The 17,348-nt window shown below is 31.4% G+C and overlaps 3 protein-coding genes across 4 annotated transcripts; 2 read left to right on the top strand and 1 right to left on the bottom strand.

Moving 5' to 3' along the window:
- The first annotated feature begins 1,763 nt into the window (after positions 1–1,763).
- Positions 1,764–9,723, top strand: LOC111640749. The gene is made up of 6 exons (XM_023386799.1): positions 1,764–1,977; positions 2,492–2,583; positions 2,755–2,864; positions 2,943–3,065; positions 8,827–9,424; positions 9,497–9,723. Exons 1-6 carry the CDS (start codon positions 1,836–1,838, stop codon positions 9,671–9,673), a joined length of 1,242 nt encoding a protein of 413 aa, XP_023242567.1. The 5' UTR covers positions 1,764–1,835; the 3' UTR covers positions 9,674–9,723.
- Positions 6,830–8,098, top strand: LOC111640770. The gene is made up of 5 exons (XM_023386830.1): positions 6,830–7,157; positions 7,229–7,417; positions 7,491–7,566; positions 7,640–7,692; positions 7,763–8,098. The coding sequence occupies exons 1-5, from the start codon at positions 7,023–7,025 to the stop codon at positions 7,880–7,882; spliced, it is 573 nt and encodes a 190-aa protein (XP_023242598.1). The 5' UTR covers positions 6,830–7,022; the 3' UTR covers positions 7,883–8,098.
- Positions 9,724–9,774: 51 nt separating the features above from the next.
- Positions 9,775–13,461, bottom strand: LOC111640756 (carbohydrate sulfotransferase 11-like). 2 transcript variants are annotated; one of them, XM_023386811.1, is made up of 4 exons: positions 12,790–13,461; positions 11,636–11,860; positions 11,292–11,564; positions 9,775–10,571 (listed from the first exon to the last, which is right to left on the bottom strand). In XM_023386811.1, the coding sequence occupies exons 1-4, from the start codon at positions 12,967–12,969 to the stop codon at positions 10,152–10,154; spliced, it is 1,098 nt and encodes a 365-aa protein (XP_023242579.1). In that variant the 5' UTR covers positions 12,970–13,461; the 3' UTR covers positions 9,775–10,151. The 2 variants fall into 2 exon arrangements, with proteins under 2 accessions (XP_023242579.1, XP_023242586.1); XM_023386818.1 differs by having other exon boundaries at positions 12,814–13,453.
- Between the last annotated feature and the right edge of the window lie 3,887 nt (positions 13,462–17,348).

Raw genomic sequence — 17,348 nt, 5'->3', positions numbered from 1 at the left:
TAATTAATAGTGTTTTTAGTGATGACGAAGAAAACATTGTTTAATTTATATTAATATGTATCACTTTAAAAAATTTTAATGAAGATATTTATCTTAATTATGAAAATATACTAGCATGTTTTTTAATTTTTGGAACCTAACCCTCCTTTTCGTATTAGTTCTTTGTTTCGTATAACACGGATTCGCATAACATGGCAATTTTTTGGAACGTAATTACCGTGTTATACGAGGGTTACTTGTACGTAAATTTACAAACGACAAATTAAGGATTTGCGATATTCCGTAGTACAGTAAGCCCTCGATTTAATGTACAAATCGCGTGTATAATTTACTCAATCTACGTTATAATAATGTTTTAATGTATCCCGTACATTGTAAATTCATAAGAAAATACGTTGAAATATATTCGATTTAACGGATTTTCAGCAATAGAGGACACTTCTTTCCCCAATTAGTTCGTTAAATCGAAGGCGTACCATACATAACTCGAAAATGGCGACTAATTGAAGAAAACAAATTGAATTGGAAATCATTTCTGTGATATACAATATCATATCTCGTTTATTTTCAAAATTTAATAACACAGTTCAGAATATTCCTGTAATATTTGTTATAGGCTTACCAGTTGTAATTTTTAATTGGATGTAAGTTGTATCAGTGACAAGCTGAGCTCGTTAAAAATGTTCCTATCGGTATATCTAATCTAGCTAATGTTATTGATCGTGTATTGATCTGTACGTTCCCCGCACTGTTCGCGCATTGTATCTGTTTCTCTGCTGATCAATCAGTTGTTGATCTCCCCGTTGATCAAGCAATTATTGATGCTTCCCTATTGATCAAACAGCTGTTGAACTTTCCATTGATCAAACAAATATTGATGCCTTGCCTCCATATTGATCAAGCAGCTGTTAAAGCTTCCTGTTGATCAATCACCTATTGATGTCGCTCTGTTGCTTAAGCAGTTGTTGATTCTTACCTGTTGATCGATCAGCTATCGCTATCTTCTTGGTGATCATGTGTTTATCTATCGCTCTATTGATAATATAACTGTAATTTATTCCTGACACAATATGAATACGGAAGATCTTCACTACAAAATTTAATAATTGCATATTCACTGATTATATTTCTCACAGTCCTTTAGACCACATTTCCCATCAAATTGCCCAATTAAACTTTATGACAATCAATAAACAATAATCTGCAAGTCCTGACTATTGATTCGTATAATCATTTTAAAGTACAGTATTTATTTAATTTATTATTTTTAACGTAATTAATAAAAAAAAACACTAAATTATTTTTAAAATTTAAATTTTTGTAAAATTTGAATTTCAGACGTTTTATTGTTGAATTATTTCAAAAAATTTAATGAAAATTCTAATTTTTAAGTGGAAATAATGACTTTTCCCCCCCCCTGAAAATCAAAATTTAAGTGTGAATTTCACAGCATTTTACCACAGAAAAAAAAAATATTCCCGAAATCCACGATTTAGAACAAAATAAAGTCCTAAATTAAGGATTTTAGGATTATTTTCTTCTTAATCGTTTAATTAAATACTTATTTTTTTTAATATTTGCTAACGTAAAACAACGCTATTTATATAAGAATAAACAGAGACAAACAAATTATACACACAAAATTAATTTATGACTATTATTTTAGGGTATAAATACGCCACTTTTAGAGCTATTTGGGTATAAAAAAATTGTTTTAATTTACTTCTACAGTTTCGTATTATAATAATTAAACCCTTTAAAGGGGTTTTCTCCGCATTAAAGTCTCGGATTCAGTGGGACTTGAGCCAACATCAGTTAAGTAGCCTATACATTTTATGTATAGAGTAGTCATGGCTGCTAATGGGGAAACACCAGACTATTGCGCCGATGTCGAAGCAGAAACATCTTTCGACGTTCAACTTTATATCTACGATTTAGCTAGGGGATTGAGAAAATCTTTAAAGGAACTACTATCAGGTAAGACGCGCATAAATGTATTGCGGGGTGGAAACTATTTTTAGATATAACTTGACTTATGCAGTCGCAATAATAATATTCAAAAATAAACTAATGACGTCGGATGTAATTTCGAATTGTGTAGAAGATGTAGTGTCAAATACGTACTTTAATTGATCGATTCTAAGTCTACCGTTGAATAAATTTAATTATCTGTAGAGTTATAATAGTTATTTTTACTCCGTTCTTTACGCCTTGTAACTAATTAGCATATTTTAAAACTGTATTTTGTAAGTAAGTGCGCACCAAATTTGTTATTTTAAATAAGTTGCAAAGTGTTTTTCAACCCAAATATTTGCCCTCTTTTCTAAAAGAGTAATAGGGCATTGTCAACAATGTGCATGAGCACAGCCAGATGTGTCAGGTGATTGTCCTCTACTCTTTGAATGAATTACTCTTATCGTCCCTAATCAATTTGACAATGTTCCAACAATATTGCTGGCCATATTAATTAAAAATATAATATATCCCTCAGGTAAAGAAATTCCTACAATATGGCACACGGGCATTGTAGCTTATGGAAGAGAATATTTTTTCTTATCGCCTGGAGTTGAAAGCTGCAGACCGGTGAGTTATATATATTTTTTAAATCTTATATAAAGATTTATCAATTATGCTCCTTAATTTTCGAAATTTATAAGAATTTAATTAAGGAATAAACGTTTAAAACGTGGTTTGTTTATACAGCGTACTGTTAAAGATGATTTATTTATGGTTCATTCAATACGTTCTTTACAGGGAGGGACTATTTTAGGAGAACCAGATCAAATCCTGACATTAGGTAAAACCGAACTTCCTTACAGTGTTTTCTTAGAGTATATTTTTGGATTGGGCGAATCGAATTATAGGTAAATCCATTATAGACACGTTTGTATGTTTACAAATTTCTATCGAATTTAATAATTTAAAATTTCTAAAACATGTAGGCCGGGATGCTATGATTTTCAAAATCACAACTGTAATAATTTCACTCAAGAAGTAGCCATATTCTTGACGGGTAAACCAATTCCTGAAGATTTTCGAGAGATTCCCTCCGAGATACTTGATCCGTAAGTAATGAAATTTTTTAGAATGATTTTTTTTAATTTATTGGCGTTAAAGTGGTGCATTTACCTCGGCAGCCGTCAGTATTGTCGAGTGTAGAATTTTAACTTTCCAAATGCCACGTGACAGATGGAATTTTGGCTCTTATTCTGGGCCTCTTTCCGTTCATGTGAACTATATTTAACATATGACGTTACTTTTTTATACACGGAAGGAGTGTATTTTCTAAATTATTTTTTACCTTAAATTAATACGAATGGCAGCTTCCCAGCAAACAACGAACCTATACGGAAAAGCTGCCATCGCAGGGATGGGATGCCCCTGTAAAGTGGGCTGTCGTGATGGAAAGACTCCATTTAGGAACCATCCAAGGCGCGAACACAAAAACTGTTTAAAACTTTTTTTTAAATTAAAATAAACTTTTTTTCTTTATTATTTAATAGCAAGGCAATTTTTTAAGCGACCTTTTTCCCGAAACAAGAAACTTAAAGGGTTAANATAATGCAGAAAAATGCTCAGAGGATAAGGATAACTTGCCAAAAAGAAAACGCTCTCGGTTAATTAATAGTGTTTTTAGTGATGACGAAGAAAACATTGTTTAATTTATATTAATATGTATCACTTTAAAAAATTTTAATGAAGATATTTATCTTAATTATGAAAATATACTAGCATGTTTTTTAATTTTTGGAACCTAACCCTCCTTTTCGTATTAGTTCTTTGTTTCGTATAACACGGATTCGCATAACATGGCAATTTTTTGGAACGTAATTACCGTGTTATACGAGGGTTACTTGTACGTAAATTTACAAACGACAAATTAAGGATTTGCGATATTCCGTAGTACAGTAAGCCCTCGATTTAATGTACAAATCGCGTGTATAATTTACTCAATCTACGTTATAATAATGTTTTAATGTATCCCGTACATTGTAAATTCATAAGAAAATACGTTGAAATATATTCGATTTAACGGATTTTCAGCAATAGAGGACACTTCTTTCCCCAATTAGTTCGTTAAATCGAAGGCGTACCATACATAACTCGAAAATGGCGACTAATTGAAGAAAACAAATTGAATTGGAAATCATTTCTGTGATATACAATATCATATCTCGTTTATTTTCAAAATTTAATAACACAGTTCAGAATATTCCTGTAATATTTGTTATAGGCTTACCAGTTGTAATTTTTAATTGGATGTAAGTTGTATCAGTGACAAGCTGAGCTCGTTAAAAATGTTCCTATCGGTATATCTAATCTAGCTAATGTTATTGATCGTGTATTGATCTGTACGTTCCCCGCACTGTTCGCGCATTGTATCTGTTTCTCTGCTGATCAATCAGTTGTTGATCTCCCCGTTGATCAAGCAATTATTGATGCTTCCCTATTGATCAAACAGCTGTTGAACTTTCCATTGATCAAACAAATATTGATGCCTTGCCTCCATATTGATCAAGCAGCTGTTAAAGCTTCCTGTTGATCAATCAGCTATTGATGTCGCTCTGTTGCTTAAGCAGTTGTTGATTCTTACCTGTTGATCGATCAGCTATCGCTATCTTCTTGGTGATCATGTGTTTATCTATCGCTCTATTGATAATATAACTGTAATTTATTCCTGACACAATATGAATACGGAAGATCTTTACTACAAAATTTAATAATTGCATATTCACTGATCATATTTCTCACAGTCCTTTAGACCATATTTACCATCAAATTGTCCAATTAAACTTTATGACAATCAATAAACAATAATCTGCAAGAGCTGACTATCGATCCGTATAATCATTTTAAAGTATTTATTTAATTTATTATCTTTAATGTAATTAATAAAAAACACTAAATTATTTTTAAAATTTAAATTTTTGTAAAATTTGAATTTCAGACGTTTTATTGTTGAATTATTTCAAAAAATTTAATGAAAATTCTAATTTTTAAGTGGAAATAATGACTTTTCCCCCCCCCCTGAAAATCAAAATTTAAGTGTGAATTTCACAGCATTTTACCACAGAAAAAAAAATATTCCCGAAATCCACGATTTAGAACAAAATAAAGTCCTAAATTAAGGATTTTAGGATTATTTTCTTCTTAATCGTTTAATTAAATACTTATTTTTTTTAATATTTGCTAACGTAAAACAACGCTATTTATATAAGAATAAACAGAGACAAACAAATTATACACACAAAATTAATTTATGACTATTATTTTAGGGTATAAATACGCCACTTTTAGAGCTATTTGGGTATAAAAAAATTGTTTTAATTTACTTCTACAGTTTCGTATTATAATAATTAAACCCTTTAAAGGGGTTTTCTCCGCATTAAAGTCTCGGATTCAGTGGGACTTGAGCCAACATCAGTTAAGTAGCCTATACATTTTATGTATAGAGTAGTCATGGCTGCTAATGGGGAAACACCAGACTATTGCGCCGATGTCGAAGCAGAAACATCTTTCGACGTTCAACTTTATATCTACGATTTAGCTAGGGGATTGAGAAAATCTTTAAAGGAACTACTATCAGGTAAGACGCGCATAAATGTATTGCGGGGTGGAAACTATTTTTAGATATAACTTGACTTATGCAGTCGCAATAATAATATTCAAAAATAAACTAATGACGTCGGATGTAATTTCGAATTGTGTAGAAGATGTAGTGTCAAATACGTACTTTAATTGATCGATTCTAAGTCTACCGTTGAATAAATTTAATTATCTGTAGAGTTATAATAGTTATTTTTACTCCGTTCTTTACGCCTTGTAACTAATTAGCATATTTTAAAACTGTATTTTGTAAGTAAGTGCGCACCAAATTTGTTATTTTAAATAAGTTGCAAAGTGTTTTTCAACCCAAATATTTGCCCTCTTTTCTAAAAGAGTAATAGGGCATTGTCAACAATGTGCATGAGCACAGCCAGATGTGTCAGGTGATTGTCCTCTACTCTTTGAATGAATTACTCTTATCGTCCCTAATCAATTTGACAATGTTCCAACAATATTGCTGGCCATATTAATTAAAAATATAATATATCCCTCAGGTAAAGAAATTCCTACAATATGGCACACGGGCATTGTAGCTTATGGAAGAGAATATTTTTTCTTATCGCCTGGAGTTGAAAGCTGCAGACCGGTGAGTGATCTTTTTTTTTTAAAAAAATCTTATATAAAGATTTATCAATTATGCTCCTTAATTTTCGAAATTTATAAGAATTTAATTAAGGAATAAACGTTTAAAACGTGGTTTGTTTATACAGCGTACTGTTAAAGATGATTTATTTATGGTTCATTCAATACGTTCTTTACAGGGAGGGACTATTTTAGGAGAACCAGATCAAATCCTGACATTAGGTAAAACCGAACTTCCTTACAGTGNAAATACAAAAGAAAAACGTTAAATGACAATAAAATCTATTTATAATTTATTTTGTATACTAGTACTTTCTATGTATTAACAGGACTTATTATACTGGGAAATTATGGATGCAGATATTTAGTCTTACAGTTCAAAAATAATGTTCTTTATTTAGTTCACCTGTACCACCAGTGTTCACCAGGTGAACTAAATAAAGAACATTATTTTTGAACTGTAAGACTAAATATCTGCATTCATAATTTCCCAGTATAGTAAGTCCTGTTAATACATAGAAAGTACTAGTATACAAAATAAATTATAAATAGACAAAAAAAAGGACAAAAGGGCATAATAATTAGACAATAAAATCTGTTTAAAATTCGTTTGCAAAACGAAATTCCTTGTTTAAAACACGATTACATAAACCTACCCGATGACATCACCCTTACATAACCAATTGGCACGATTCGTTTTTGAAATGTACCTTATAAGTCCAACATAACCGAAATTCCTCATTTAACCACAATATAATTATTCTTTTGATATTTAAGGTCGATTGCTGAATGATAAAAACTTCTCTGCCGAAATTCCTGTTATTACATTGCATATGATGCAAGAAGCTGCATTGAAGGATGACGTTATTCTATTATTACACCAAGATCGAAAAGATCATCATATCATGAGTTATTTATATAAAATCGAGACCCTGACGCCAGAAGAACAAGAAGAAATTGCTAAATTGGTAAGCCGTGTCTTTCTTCTTATTATTTTCTGTATTATTATTATTTTCTAAACAAAATTTCATGCTGGCAGATGTGCAATCTTTGCTTCTATCCCAATACCTTCGATTGGCTGATGTACATTTCTGAATGGCAAGAGGGTGGCTATCCTTGCAACAACAATAAAGTTACAGTTCGCGTGGCCGTTCACGCATTGCTCAGCGATACTCCAACATTGCAAGACAAAGGAGCAGCTCTTATGTATAATTTAGCACTGAAAGAGGTAATGAAAAGCTCGTTTTTTAACATATTGATGGTGAAATTTCATTTAATTAACTTAAAACTCTCATCAACAGCTGTTCGACGATACTGCAACAGAACTAGCAACAGCGATACTTCAGTATCTTCACGGTGACATTAAAGAAGAAACAGGTAATTCCAACACGTACAAACTGAAACTCCTAATCTGATCCTAATTAATCATTATTTTTATATATTTTTAAAGCTTTCTGGTGCTTGACAGCATTGCTACGATTCATATACATCAGTTACAATGACGTAAGTAACCATTTTATAAATGTACTTGTAACAATAAGCATTGTGAATTTAGATAAATGTGGTATTATAGGTACCTGCTCTGGTAAAGATGTTGGGACCAGATTTAAAGAAATTTCTCAAAATGTCTGCGAGAGTTGACGAAATTTTAGAACAGATATTTTTCAAACTGAACGTCAATATTTCCACTTAAACTATATATTTTTTGCCATAAAAATACATAAATATGATCATCTTGATCATTTCTTTTTTTCCAAAATGGATACGAGCTGCACTTTGTAAAAAAATAAGATTAATTTTATCCAGTTAAATATGGATAATAATCAGTAAAGTATTGCTCTTTTGTAACTGTTTATTTAGATATTATTATTATTATTATTGTCATATTTTCAACGTTTTTTATCTTGTAAGAAACGAGTTAATAAGATAGAAAGATGCCACTTCACTGAGAACGTGAAAGTGTAAAGGTAAGTTTTGTTACGAAGATAAAAAAACAAAACAAAAAAAATTAACGTGGCACCCAAGAAAAAGGAGGGGGAAAATACCTTTCATTACACAGTTTAATGAATCAATCGAAAAATATGAAATTGTCTTAAAATAATTACTTGTATACGTCGAAAAATGAACCAACTGCTTAAGCATTTTCGAATGAATCGACATTTTTTTGGACTATTGCCTGTATTTGCATAGTCATACTCAATTGTCAACTTTCTTCGCTCATACTTCGTTACAGTTTACTTACTTGTTACTTCATTTCTTAATATAATTCGTTTCGTAATACTACAGAAAAAGAAATAAATGGTGTGAACCATTTGTTAGATAAGGTTCTCATAGTTTCCTATATAAACAAAGTTGCTGCTTTTGTGTCCAATAGGTGAATTCTCTTAGATTTCTACATACACAGAATTATTCCGTAAGTATATCTCGTAATGTTCTATCAAATAATAGTTGTTCCATTTTGTGTAACAGATATATTCTTATAGTTCTGTATATAATCAACAGGCTCTAATGGGCAGGTTCTCCATAGTTTCGTGGAAACTATGAGAAAAACTGCTCCGTGTGATATCACAGAATGTATTATTTTCAATTTACTGACGTCAGTTGGCCTTAAGCGTTATAGTAGTGTTTATTATTCAGTCCATTAGGTGACAGCCTTAAAGAATACTTCAAAAAACTTAATCTTCGCGTAGAAGGATCGAAAGGGTTGAGTTTTGGAGCTACAGCACGTGAAGTGGAGCGTATAAACAGAGAACAAGAGAGAGTTGATTCGGCATCCTCGTCTGCTACAGTCCAGAACGGCATCAATCACGAAATGGCGGAACAAGTGAACGTTGTAGACGTACAGAACACGGAATCACCTAAAGTAAAAGCTGAAAAACCTGCCGGAACACCACAAGTTAATGGACACAGTGAGAATGAATTGTCTGTAAAACAACAGGAAGAAAAGGATGAATCGTCATCGGCTCCCGTGGCGCAACAAACAGAAAATCCAGCTCCAGCGCAAGAAAACGAAGCTGCAGCATCATCAATAAAGGATAACGAAGATACTGCCCCTTCGCAACCGGAAGCTGCTGCTCCTTTACAATCAGAAGAGGCAAAGCAAACACCGGAAGTAGCACGGAGTACTTCGATTTCTTCGGATACTCAGGATGAATCGGTTCCTTCAACTCCCTACGTTTCTACGAGAAAATCCAGAAGATACGAAGATCCTCCTATTGTTTTCCAAGATGTAAATGTAAGTTTATAAATGATAAAACAGCCTCTTACGTGATACGATATTAATAATAAACACATTACTGTCTTTAAGGGAAAGGAAGCAATCAACAAATTAAGTGAAATGATAGGAAGCCATTTAGGAGAAGAAGAAAAACAATGTTTAAAGGATCTTCAGGAATATCTATCAACTGATGGAGGAGCATGGGCTTTAGGTTCCAATCATCTAGATTTAATGGGTGAGTGTGTAAATTTTTATACGAATAGTTAATATTGTTTGCTATAATTAAATTTCTAGTGTGAGAACTTGAATATGTGATGCCAATTTACGATAAACAAGCAATTTTATAATTGTTCAATTAGTGTAAATANATGGATAATAATCAGTAAAGTATTGCTCTTTTGTAACTGTTTATTTAGATATTATTATTATTATTATTGTCATATTTTCAACGTTTTTTATCTTGTAAGAAACCTTTTTTATATACATAAAAAAGTATGGATTGTTTAAAACGTGTACAAAATTCAACGCTGATGCTTATGTAAATATGTTATCCTCGATATAACCGATAAATTAGACCTCAATTAATTAACTATATTCAAATTTGTATAATAAAATTTACAACTAATCCATAATTTATAGCCATAGCTTCTCAATAAATAAAATTCAAATCCGTTCTGTTTACTGTTTAAAATGTTTTTAATGGTTTATAAAAATCATAATATATAAATAAAAACACTCTGTTTTATCAAGCTGTAGCGTTTAATTTCCTTAAACTTTGATTGTAATTTGAAGTTCCAAAAAATTCTTCGATGCTGTAATCGAAGAGTTCGAAATCCAGTTTATACAATGAATACAATTTGCTTAGCTCTTCGGCGGTTAAATTGTAAAAATAATTTCGATTGGTGAATCGATCTTCGTTTTTTACCTTAAATGGTAAATAGTCAATGTCTAATTTCCTCGAAACCTGCCAAAAATCTTCGTGGGCACTCTCCAGTTTGCCTATGAAATCGTATTGCACTAAACATGGCTCGCATCTGCTCCAATAAAATGCCCAATGGACATCATAATGAGAAGGATTCGTTTCTAATAAATACCTTATAAATTCTCGGAACGTAGGCTTTGAATTATCGTCTAATTTGTCACTCGAACGATACTTCTTCATTATCTGCAATAACGATTTTCGTATGTAAATTGAATAGGAGAAATTAAAATAATAAAAAATAAAAGAATTGTAGATGTGAATTCCTCCATAGGCCAGTAGAAAAGAGCCTAAGAAAAATATAAAGCCCAAAACGGGGGAGTGGAAAAGACCCCACAATAAAGAGCTAATTGAAAAATATAACAAGCGACAGCATTATCCTTGGAAACGGACTTCACACGTGGCTCACACAAATCTTTACAGGAGCACCAATGAGGTAAAAGACCTTCAGGAAGGCCACCTGTCAGATGGGAGGACGAAGTAAAGAAAGGTTTTAATAATATCCTGCAGGAAGGAGCAAGATGGAACTATCTGGAGAAGAAGGATGCTCTTAGCACAAGCTCCAGTGGGTGGAGTGAAAGTGAAAAAAAAGATGATCACATGATTATTATAAACTGATCTTTTTTTCTCGTCTCATTGTTGTGTGAATTACGATAGGAAATGCTGCAAGGAAGGTAGTTAAATGTATAAAAAGAATGTAGAAGTAAAGAATGTAAGTAAATGTAGAACTTCAGGGAAAAAAAATGTGTGAAAAGAATGTTTAGAAGTAAATGCAGAACTAGGAATTTTTTCTGAGGTTTTTTTACGTAAAACTTGTGAAGAATGCAGATAATATTTGTCTTAAAATGCAAAAATTCTTTTTGAAAAAAAAAATAAGAAGTGAAAAAATCGATTAAAATTACTTACAGGATCCCAATATTTTTCATAAAAATACAATTTCTCCTTTCTAGATTTTTCAGCTTTATCTCTAAAGGCAGAAACCAATCTATCGAAGGGATGACGTACAAACATAACTTTATAATATCTTCTTAAAATATATTTAGGATATAATAATGGCGATATCCTCTTGAAAACTTCATTAGCTTCCGAATGAAATGCTGAACTGTTTGTGGAAACTGAGAAATTATGAGGAAGAGACGAGATATTATAAAATAACTGCTTAATAAACGTAGATGCCACCTGGAAACAGAAATTTAAGTTAATGTATTTTTTAAAATTAAGATGAGTATTTAGATTGTTTACAACAGTACCTTTGGAATGAAGCAGAAGTAGAACAAGTTATCATCGTCGACTAAAACGGGACATTCTTTGGTCGAACACGACGTTCTCTTATCGTTTTTTAACCTATTTGATGTGGCCTTTTTAAATATTCTATAATACGTTATGCTGTATTTATCACAGACTTCATTAACTCGATCCAATCTGGATTCGTATATATCGGATGATAGAGATGAATCTAATGTTGTAGGAATTGCCTTGATAGAACGTAGAAAAGTATTTTTAAAATAATACGGTTTTTTAGTGTTTTTTTGCAATACGGTTTAATAATAAGTAAATCTATAATAAAAAATATAACGTAAAAAATTACAGAATTCTTGGCTAAATATTCAAATTTTATTTTTAAAAATTAAATAAATTTAATCCAAAAGGGGAGTAATCAAGATGCCATATTTTACACCGTGTCACGCTGAGACAAAAGAGGTCACACGGGAAGCGAATATAATCAAGTGAACCTTATTTTCCTTTTTTTAAATGTATTTCCTCTTAGAACAGCAATTATCAACTAGTGGTACGGGTAGGCAGGCCTACACAAGAAGGATCTCACAGAAGGCTTGGGAGGGTACGCGAGTGTAAAAGGTTGAAAAGGATAAAAATTACTTATTAAACGTCATTTTTTTCTACTCTAATCGAACGATTTGGAAGGAGGATTCGTAATTTTAACTATAAAACTGATATAAAAAATGTATTTTATAAGTTAAAATTGAAAAAATAACTTCTATCTTAATTACGATGATTAATGAAAGAACATTAATGTAGATAACTTACGAACAATTCTAAGGTTCTCGGTGACAGGTTTAGGAAACGTAATCAATTCGATTCTTATTGTATAGTCACACTACACTCGAACAATAGAATAGAAACATTATACGCGACAACAGTCGTCGAAATACGAGAATCACGAATGACTCCATCCGTTTAATTTAAAACCAGCAAAATATTGTATTTATATTTTACAAGTCAAGGGAGTTGGTCTGAGTTATTTATTTAGTGAAAAAAAAGAACAACTTTAAATCCTCAAATCGTCTAACAACAGCTTGCCACCATCACAAATATCCTATCTTAAATTATATTTTACTATAAAATACACTAAAATATAACTATACAAGCGTACATTACCGCTTACTTGAGTGTTAAGAGTAATTCTTACTTTGGTAGATGCATAGGCGTGGGAAATGTTCTTAAACTTTGGCCCTTTTGTGGGTATGGGTAGGAAAAGGTAGATAATCCAAGTAGCTATGGCAATTAGCAATATGCTAGAACATAAACATTTAATCCAGTGCCTCTTGTGTTGAGTGGACAACATAACAAAAAGCGCCTACTAAGGCCTACATTCGAGTAATAACTAATACAAGATCCAAGGTCAGTGGAATTCTTATGACGTGGTCGATGCATACGTATATCATAAAACCTGTTGTGGGTTTACGGAAAAGATGACAATATACAGTATATATCTAGCATCGCTGTGTTTAGTTAAGAACCTATTTTTCTAATTTTAAAACGTAAAATATCCCTTAATTCTATTGTAGTTTGAGTGAAGAGACGTGTGGAGAGTGTAGAAAATTTGATTTTTCTTATCAACTAATTAAATTTCACAGGAAAAGATAGTGTTAAATATATCTATATATAGTTTCGAAATTATAATATTGTTGCTTTTGGCTACAGAACTGAATGAAAATTTAAAAGAACCGAATTTTTTCCCTCCCCTTAAAGAATTTTGGCTTTGTGTCAGGATTATATTTAATATTTAAAAGGAATTCTTAATTTTTCACTCGTTTTATGGTAAACGAATTATGAAAACTTTTAAATAAAAATATATTTTCCCAATAATTTTGTCATTATTTACGGACCAGAACGGGTTTAAAAATATCCAAGTAATAATCCAATCATATTTTATAGATTCAAATTTTACAAAAAATTATTTTTAAAAATCGAATTATTTTATTTTTTGATGTGTAAAAATATAAAATTTCATTAAACTTTTGCCGTGAAATTTGATTAATTCGAAACAAAACTATAAATTATTGAAAATAGTCTAGCTTGAAAATACACGTATTGAACCTCTAAGTAAAGACCACCTGTAAATGGCGGCCATTTTTCTGAAACTTCTTTTTTAAATGAATGAAAAATAACCTCCAAACAGCGGTCTTTTTTAATATTCTTATCAGTGGTCGTTGTTCACAGGTTAACTATATTTTAATATTAATTACATCCGAATATATGCAGATAATAATAACCTACATTTTATAACTTTTACAAATTAAATAAACGCTTGTAACAATTAATACAAGTAATAAATTTATTTATTTTCTAAAGTGTATCTTTAATCCATTATGGATTGTATCTATACCATTATTAATGATTTAGGTGATAATCAGGACCGTCGAGATGGGAAAAGATGGGGATTTTTCTCAAAGTCTAGGGAAAATTTATATGCCCATAATCTCCATCAGTAAAGATTGATTGAGATAGGGGAGGATGATTCGTCAGTATTTTATTTTAAATAAGTGTCGTTTAAAACGAAACTTTTGTTATCCGCCGTAGGAATGCAAGACACATCATTTAAATAACTCATATAATTAATTGTTTTTATATCACGTGATAGGAGAGTGCCCAACTGTGTCTAGTTCAGTGTTTCCCAACGGAACAAAATCCCTCTTTTGTGGACGAAAATAGATTTTTGACGGGAGTAAGAGTAATTTCTGGTGCTAAATTTTGGTTGCAGACCAAAGCAATTTTGTAACTGCTTGAGCGATTTTTAAGTTCAAAACACCAGAAAGAAACGCGTGAATCGCTAGAACGTTCCTTAAATTATTCGTGATAATTTGTGAATTATCTGTTATTTTTCATTCTGAATCCATTCGCTAGTATTTTACGGTATCCGAAAAAAATCTGAATAGTCACTATTTATACATAAATAATCAACATTTATCAAAGACATATAAAAAATAAATCCAACAACGAATTGCTTAACTTTCCCCGGCAACATTTAGTGGCGCCATCTGTTATCATACTTTATTAAAAAACTTTTTATATTTTTAACTATTATAAAATAGCAAAAAGTTAATTTTCGGAATAGGGATGGGTTTTATAAAAATTGTAAATGCTAATAACGAGTAAAATCGTCATTAAGTCCGACCCTATTGGAGATACACACGACTCCCTTTATCTCCCCGCCCCCTCGACCTTTAACAACCAAAATTTGATAGCATCAATCTCCCTAATAGACAAACCTATCTGCAAAATTTCAGGAACGTTTGACAAAAAGCACAGGAATTATTAAGCTTCAAGAAGGGTGAACAAAATCGTGACCCCCCACCATACACACTAATATCCATACATACAGAGAAAACCCCCGATTTTTTTGCGTTTCTAGGTGTCCTAAGTCCAGAAATGTAAAAAATCTTGGGGCCGACCCTCTGTTATATATAACAGCCGGAAAAGTAAAAGTCATAATTATACGCACAGTTTCCTTCCTTCTAATTAATGTTCATCACAAAAAAACGCCTTAATTATGAGCCTATAAATCTGAAATATTAAATAGTATTTCCTCTACAATATTATAGAATAACAAATATTGAATATTGCATATTAACAGATCGATTAATGTCTTAGTTAAATGGAATTTGAAAATGAAAGGTGGACCTCATCTATATAAATTTATGGATAGGGATGGTTTATCTTTAGAGTCACTAGTAAAAAAATGTCGCGTAGTCTGTCGTAAATGCCATTTGTTAATATAAATGTCCTTTGTCTATTCTTCGAAGATAAATGTTTGACTCATCAAAAGTTTTATCCTTGATGATGCGATAATATCTACGCAGCAGAAAATGCCTGCCAGCTAAATAAGTGACAGTACAAAGCTAAATAAATAAGTACGAAAAAGTTGAAATATTCTATTTAAAAAGGAGGGTGTAAGACAAATGACAATGTTGATGAATAGAATATCTGTGATTATTCACGAAGACACTGGAATGATACCAAGGACAAAGAAGAGACAGTACTACAATGAAAGACGCGAATTCCTGACAGATAAAAATCACACAAATCCCAATAATTTGCAGTCATAAATTCCTAATTCTCTAACAAAAAATTAGACACGTTGCAAACTTGGCAGTTTCCCTTAACCTTGACAGAATAACTAGCATTAGTTTTTTTTTGCCATTAGGAATAATGTAACTTCGGTGATAAATTTAGTTATATTTGAATAATCGTTAAATTAATCCTGAAAGGAAACGAACAAACATTTAAAAAATAGATTTACAAATTAAAAAATGAATTCTATTTACATATCTTAAAATTTGTATTCACCTTTAAAATTATTTAATAAGGTGTGACTATCGGTATACGTGTATTCTAACACGTACAGTACGTATTTTATAAATCTAAACAATTAAATAGCGACAATTTTCCTTAGAATATCCTCCAAGCAGGTACTCCCATGTATTGACTTCCATGTATCGATTCCCCTTTTGATTATGAATCCCATATATTGATTTCAATTTATTCTATCTACCTTGCTCCCTCGAATTTACGGTTTTATGACTTTTTTTAATTACACATTACTGCTCTGTGATGGTCACGAATACAATAACGTGAAAGTACCAATTAACATCACAGAGAAATTTTTTTACTACAGTTAAAAATAGCAGATTAATTAATCAGCAAAAATTATCTGCTCGTAAGTAGCATTAAGTGTTAATAAGATTTATTTAATTAGACCAAAAATCATTTACTAAAATAATTGTTTTAATGTAAATCTTTATATGAAACTAATTAATTAGTCTTTCAGCTTCTGGTTCTAACTGTACAAAGTGATTTAAATTTAAGAGTCATCCTTATTTAATTGTAGGGTTGATTTGTTAAGATAAGGCAAAGCAACACGTGGTCGATCTGCCAAGGAGGAAATGACACCTGATTAGGTATTGGAATGTTAAGAAAACCACGAAAACTTCACGTGACTGGATCACTGATGAGGCGCGAAACCGCGACCAACCAAGTGTTCGGTGGTTTTATCTATGTGGCCACTTACTTCAATTTCATTCAAATTCTGTATGAAGTGTAGGTTCCTCCTTGAGTGTATCTTGTTTTAAGTTGTCTTCAAAAAGATGTGTACTTGAAAGATTACATCTGTGTAGATCCTGTCCCTCTTGGATTAGTTGTAGCAAATCGTCAAAGTTTCTTTAAGCAATAAAGAAAATACTAAAATTAAAAATAATGCGAGAAAAGAATCATTGAGAAAATAAAGCATTCTAACAATAAAATTACTTTTTATTGTTGATTTATATTATTTACAACCATAATCAATACTATTGGTTTTTACTAAGAATTGTCGCCTGATTTGTCCTGTCATAGCCATTTTAATTGTCCTTGCTATTTATGGATTTTTTGAGAAATTGTAATAATGTTTTCAATTCCGTTTTTATCTTCATTAATATTTTAAAAATTATTGTTAATTTGAGTAGTGAGGTGTCGTCCATCTTGAAATCTTGATGGACTATGTGAACACCTTATTTAAGCGTTATCTTTTACGTCTTTCGACGATTTGCCTGCTTAAATTTACAATAAAAGGAAACAAAAGCCTGATCTAGGATTCTTGATTTCAGAGCATCTCTCCTAGAAACTCCCAAACAACCGAGTGGATAAAAACAGTGCTAGTTGGTTGTGGGTTGACCAACGGGCTAA

This window comes from Centruroides sculpturatus, unplaced genomic scaffold (assembly GCF_000671375.1).
Source record: "Centruroides sculpturatus isolate CEXI.00-Female unplaced genomic scaffold, Cexi_2.0 scaffold163, whole genome shotgun sequence".
Lineage (NCBI taxonomy): Eukaryota > Metazoa > Arthropoda > Arachnida > Scorpiones > Buthidae > Centruroides > Centruroides sculpturatus.
This window is presented reverse-complemented; position numbering and strand designations above follow the sequence as displayed.

Excerpts from the sequence above, each read along its gene's own strand:
- LOC111640749 (XM_023386799.1), top strand. The coding sequence starts at position 1,836 with ATGTATAGAGTAGTCATGGCTGCTAATGGGGAAACACCAGACTATTGC. Across the intron at positions 2,584-2,754 it reads GAGTTGAAAGCTGCAGACCG|GGAGGGACTATTTTAGGAGA; the intron begins GTGAGTTATATA and ends CGTTCTTTACAG. Across the intron at positions 9,425-9,496 it reads TTGTTTTCCAAGATGTAAAT|GGAAAGGAAGCAATCAACAA; the intron begins GTAAGTTTATAA and ends ACTGTCTTTAAG.
- LOC111640770 (XM_023386830.1), top strand. The coding sequence starts at position 7,023 with ATGATGCAAGAAGCTGCATTGAAGGATGACGTTATTCTATTATTACAC. Across the intron at positions 7,567-7,639 it reads TGACATTAAAGAAGAAACAG|CTTTCTGGTGCTTGACAGCA; the intron begins GTAATTCCAACA and ends ATATTTTTAAAG. Across the intron at positions 7,693-7,762 it reads TATACATCAGTTACAATGAC|GTACCTGCTCTGGTAAAGAT; the intron begins GTAAGTAACCAT and ends GTGGTATTATAG.
- LOC111640756 (XM_023386811.1), bottom strand. The coding sequence starts at position 12,969 with ATGTTGTCCACTCAACACAAGAGGCACTGGATTAAATGTTTATGTTCT. Across the intron at positions 11,565-11,635 it reads ACTTCTGCTTCATTCCAAAG|GTGGCATCTACGTTTATTAA; the intron begins GTACTGTTGTAA and ends TTCTGTTTCCAG. Across the intron at positions 10,572-11,291 it reads ATGAAAAATATTGGGATCCT|ATAATGAAGAAGTATCGTTC; the intron begins GTAAGTAATTTT and ends TCGTTATTGCAG.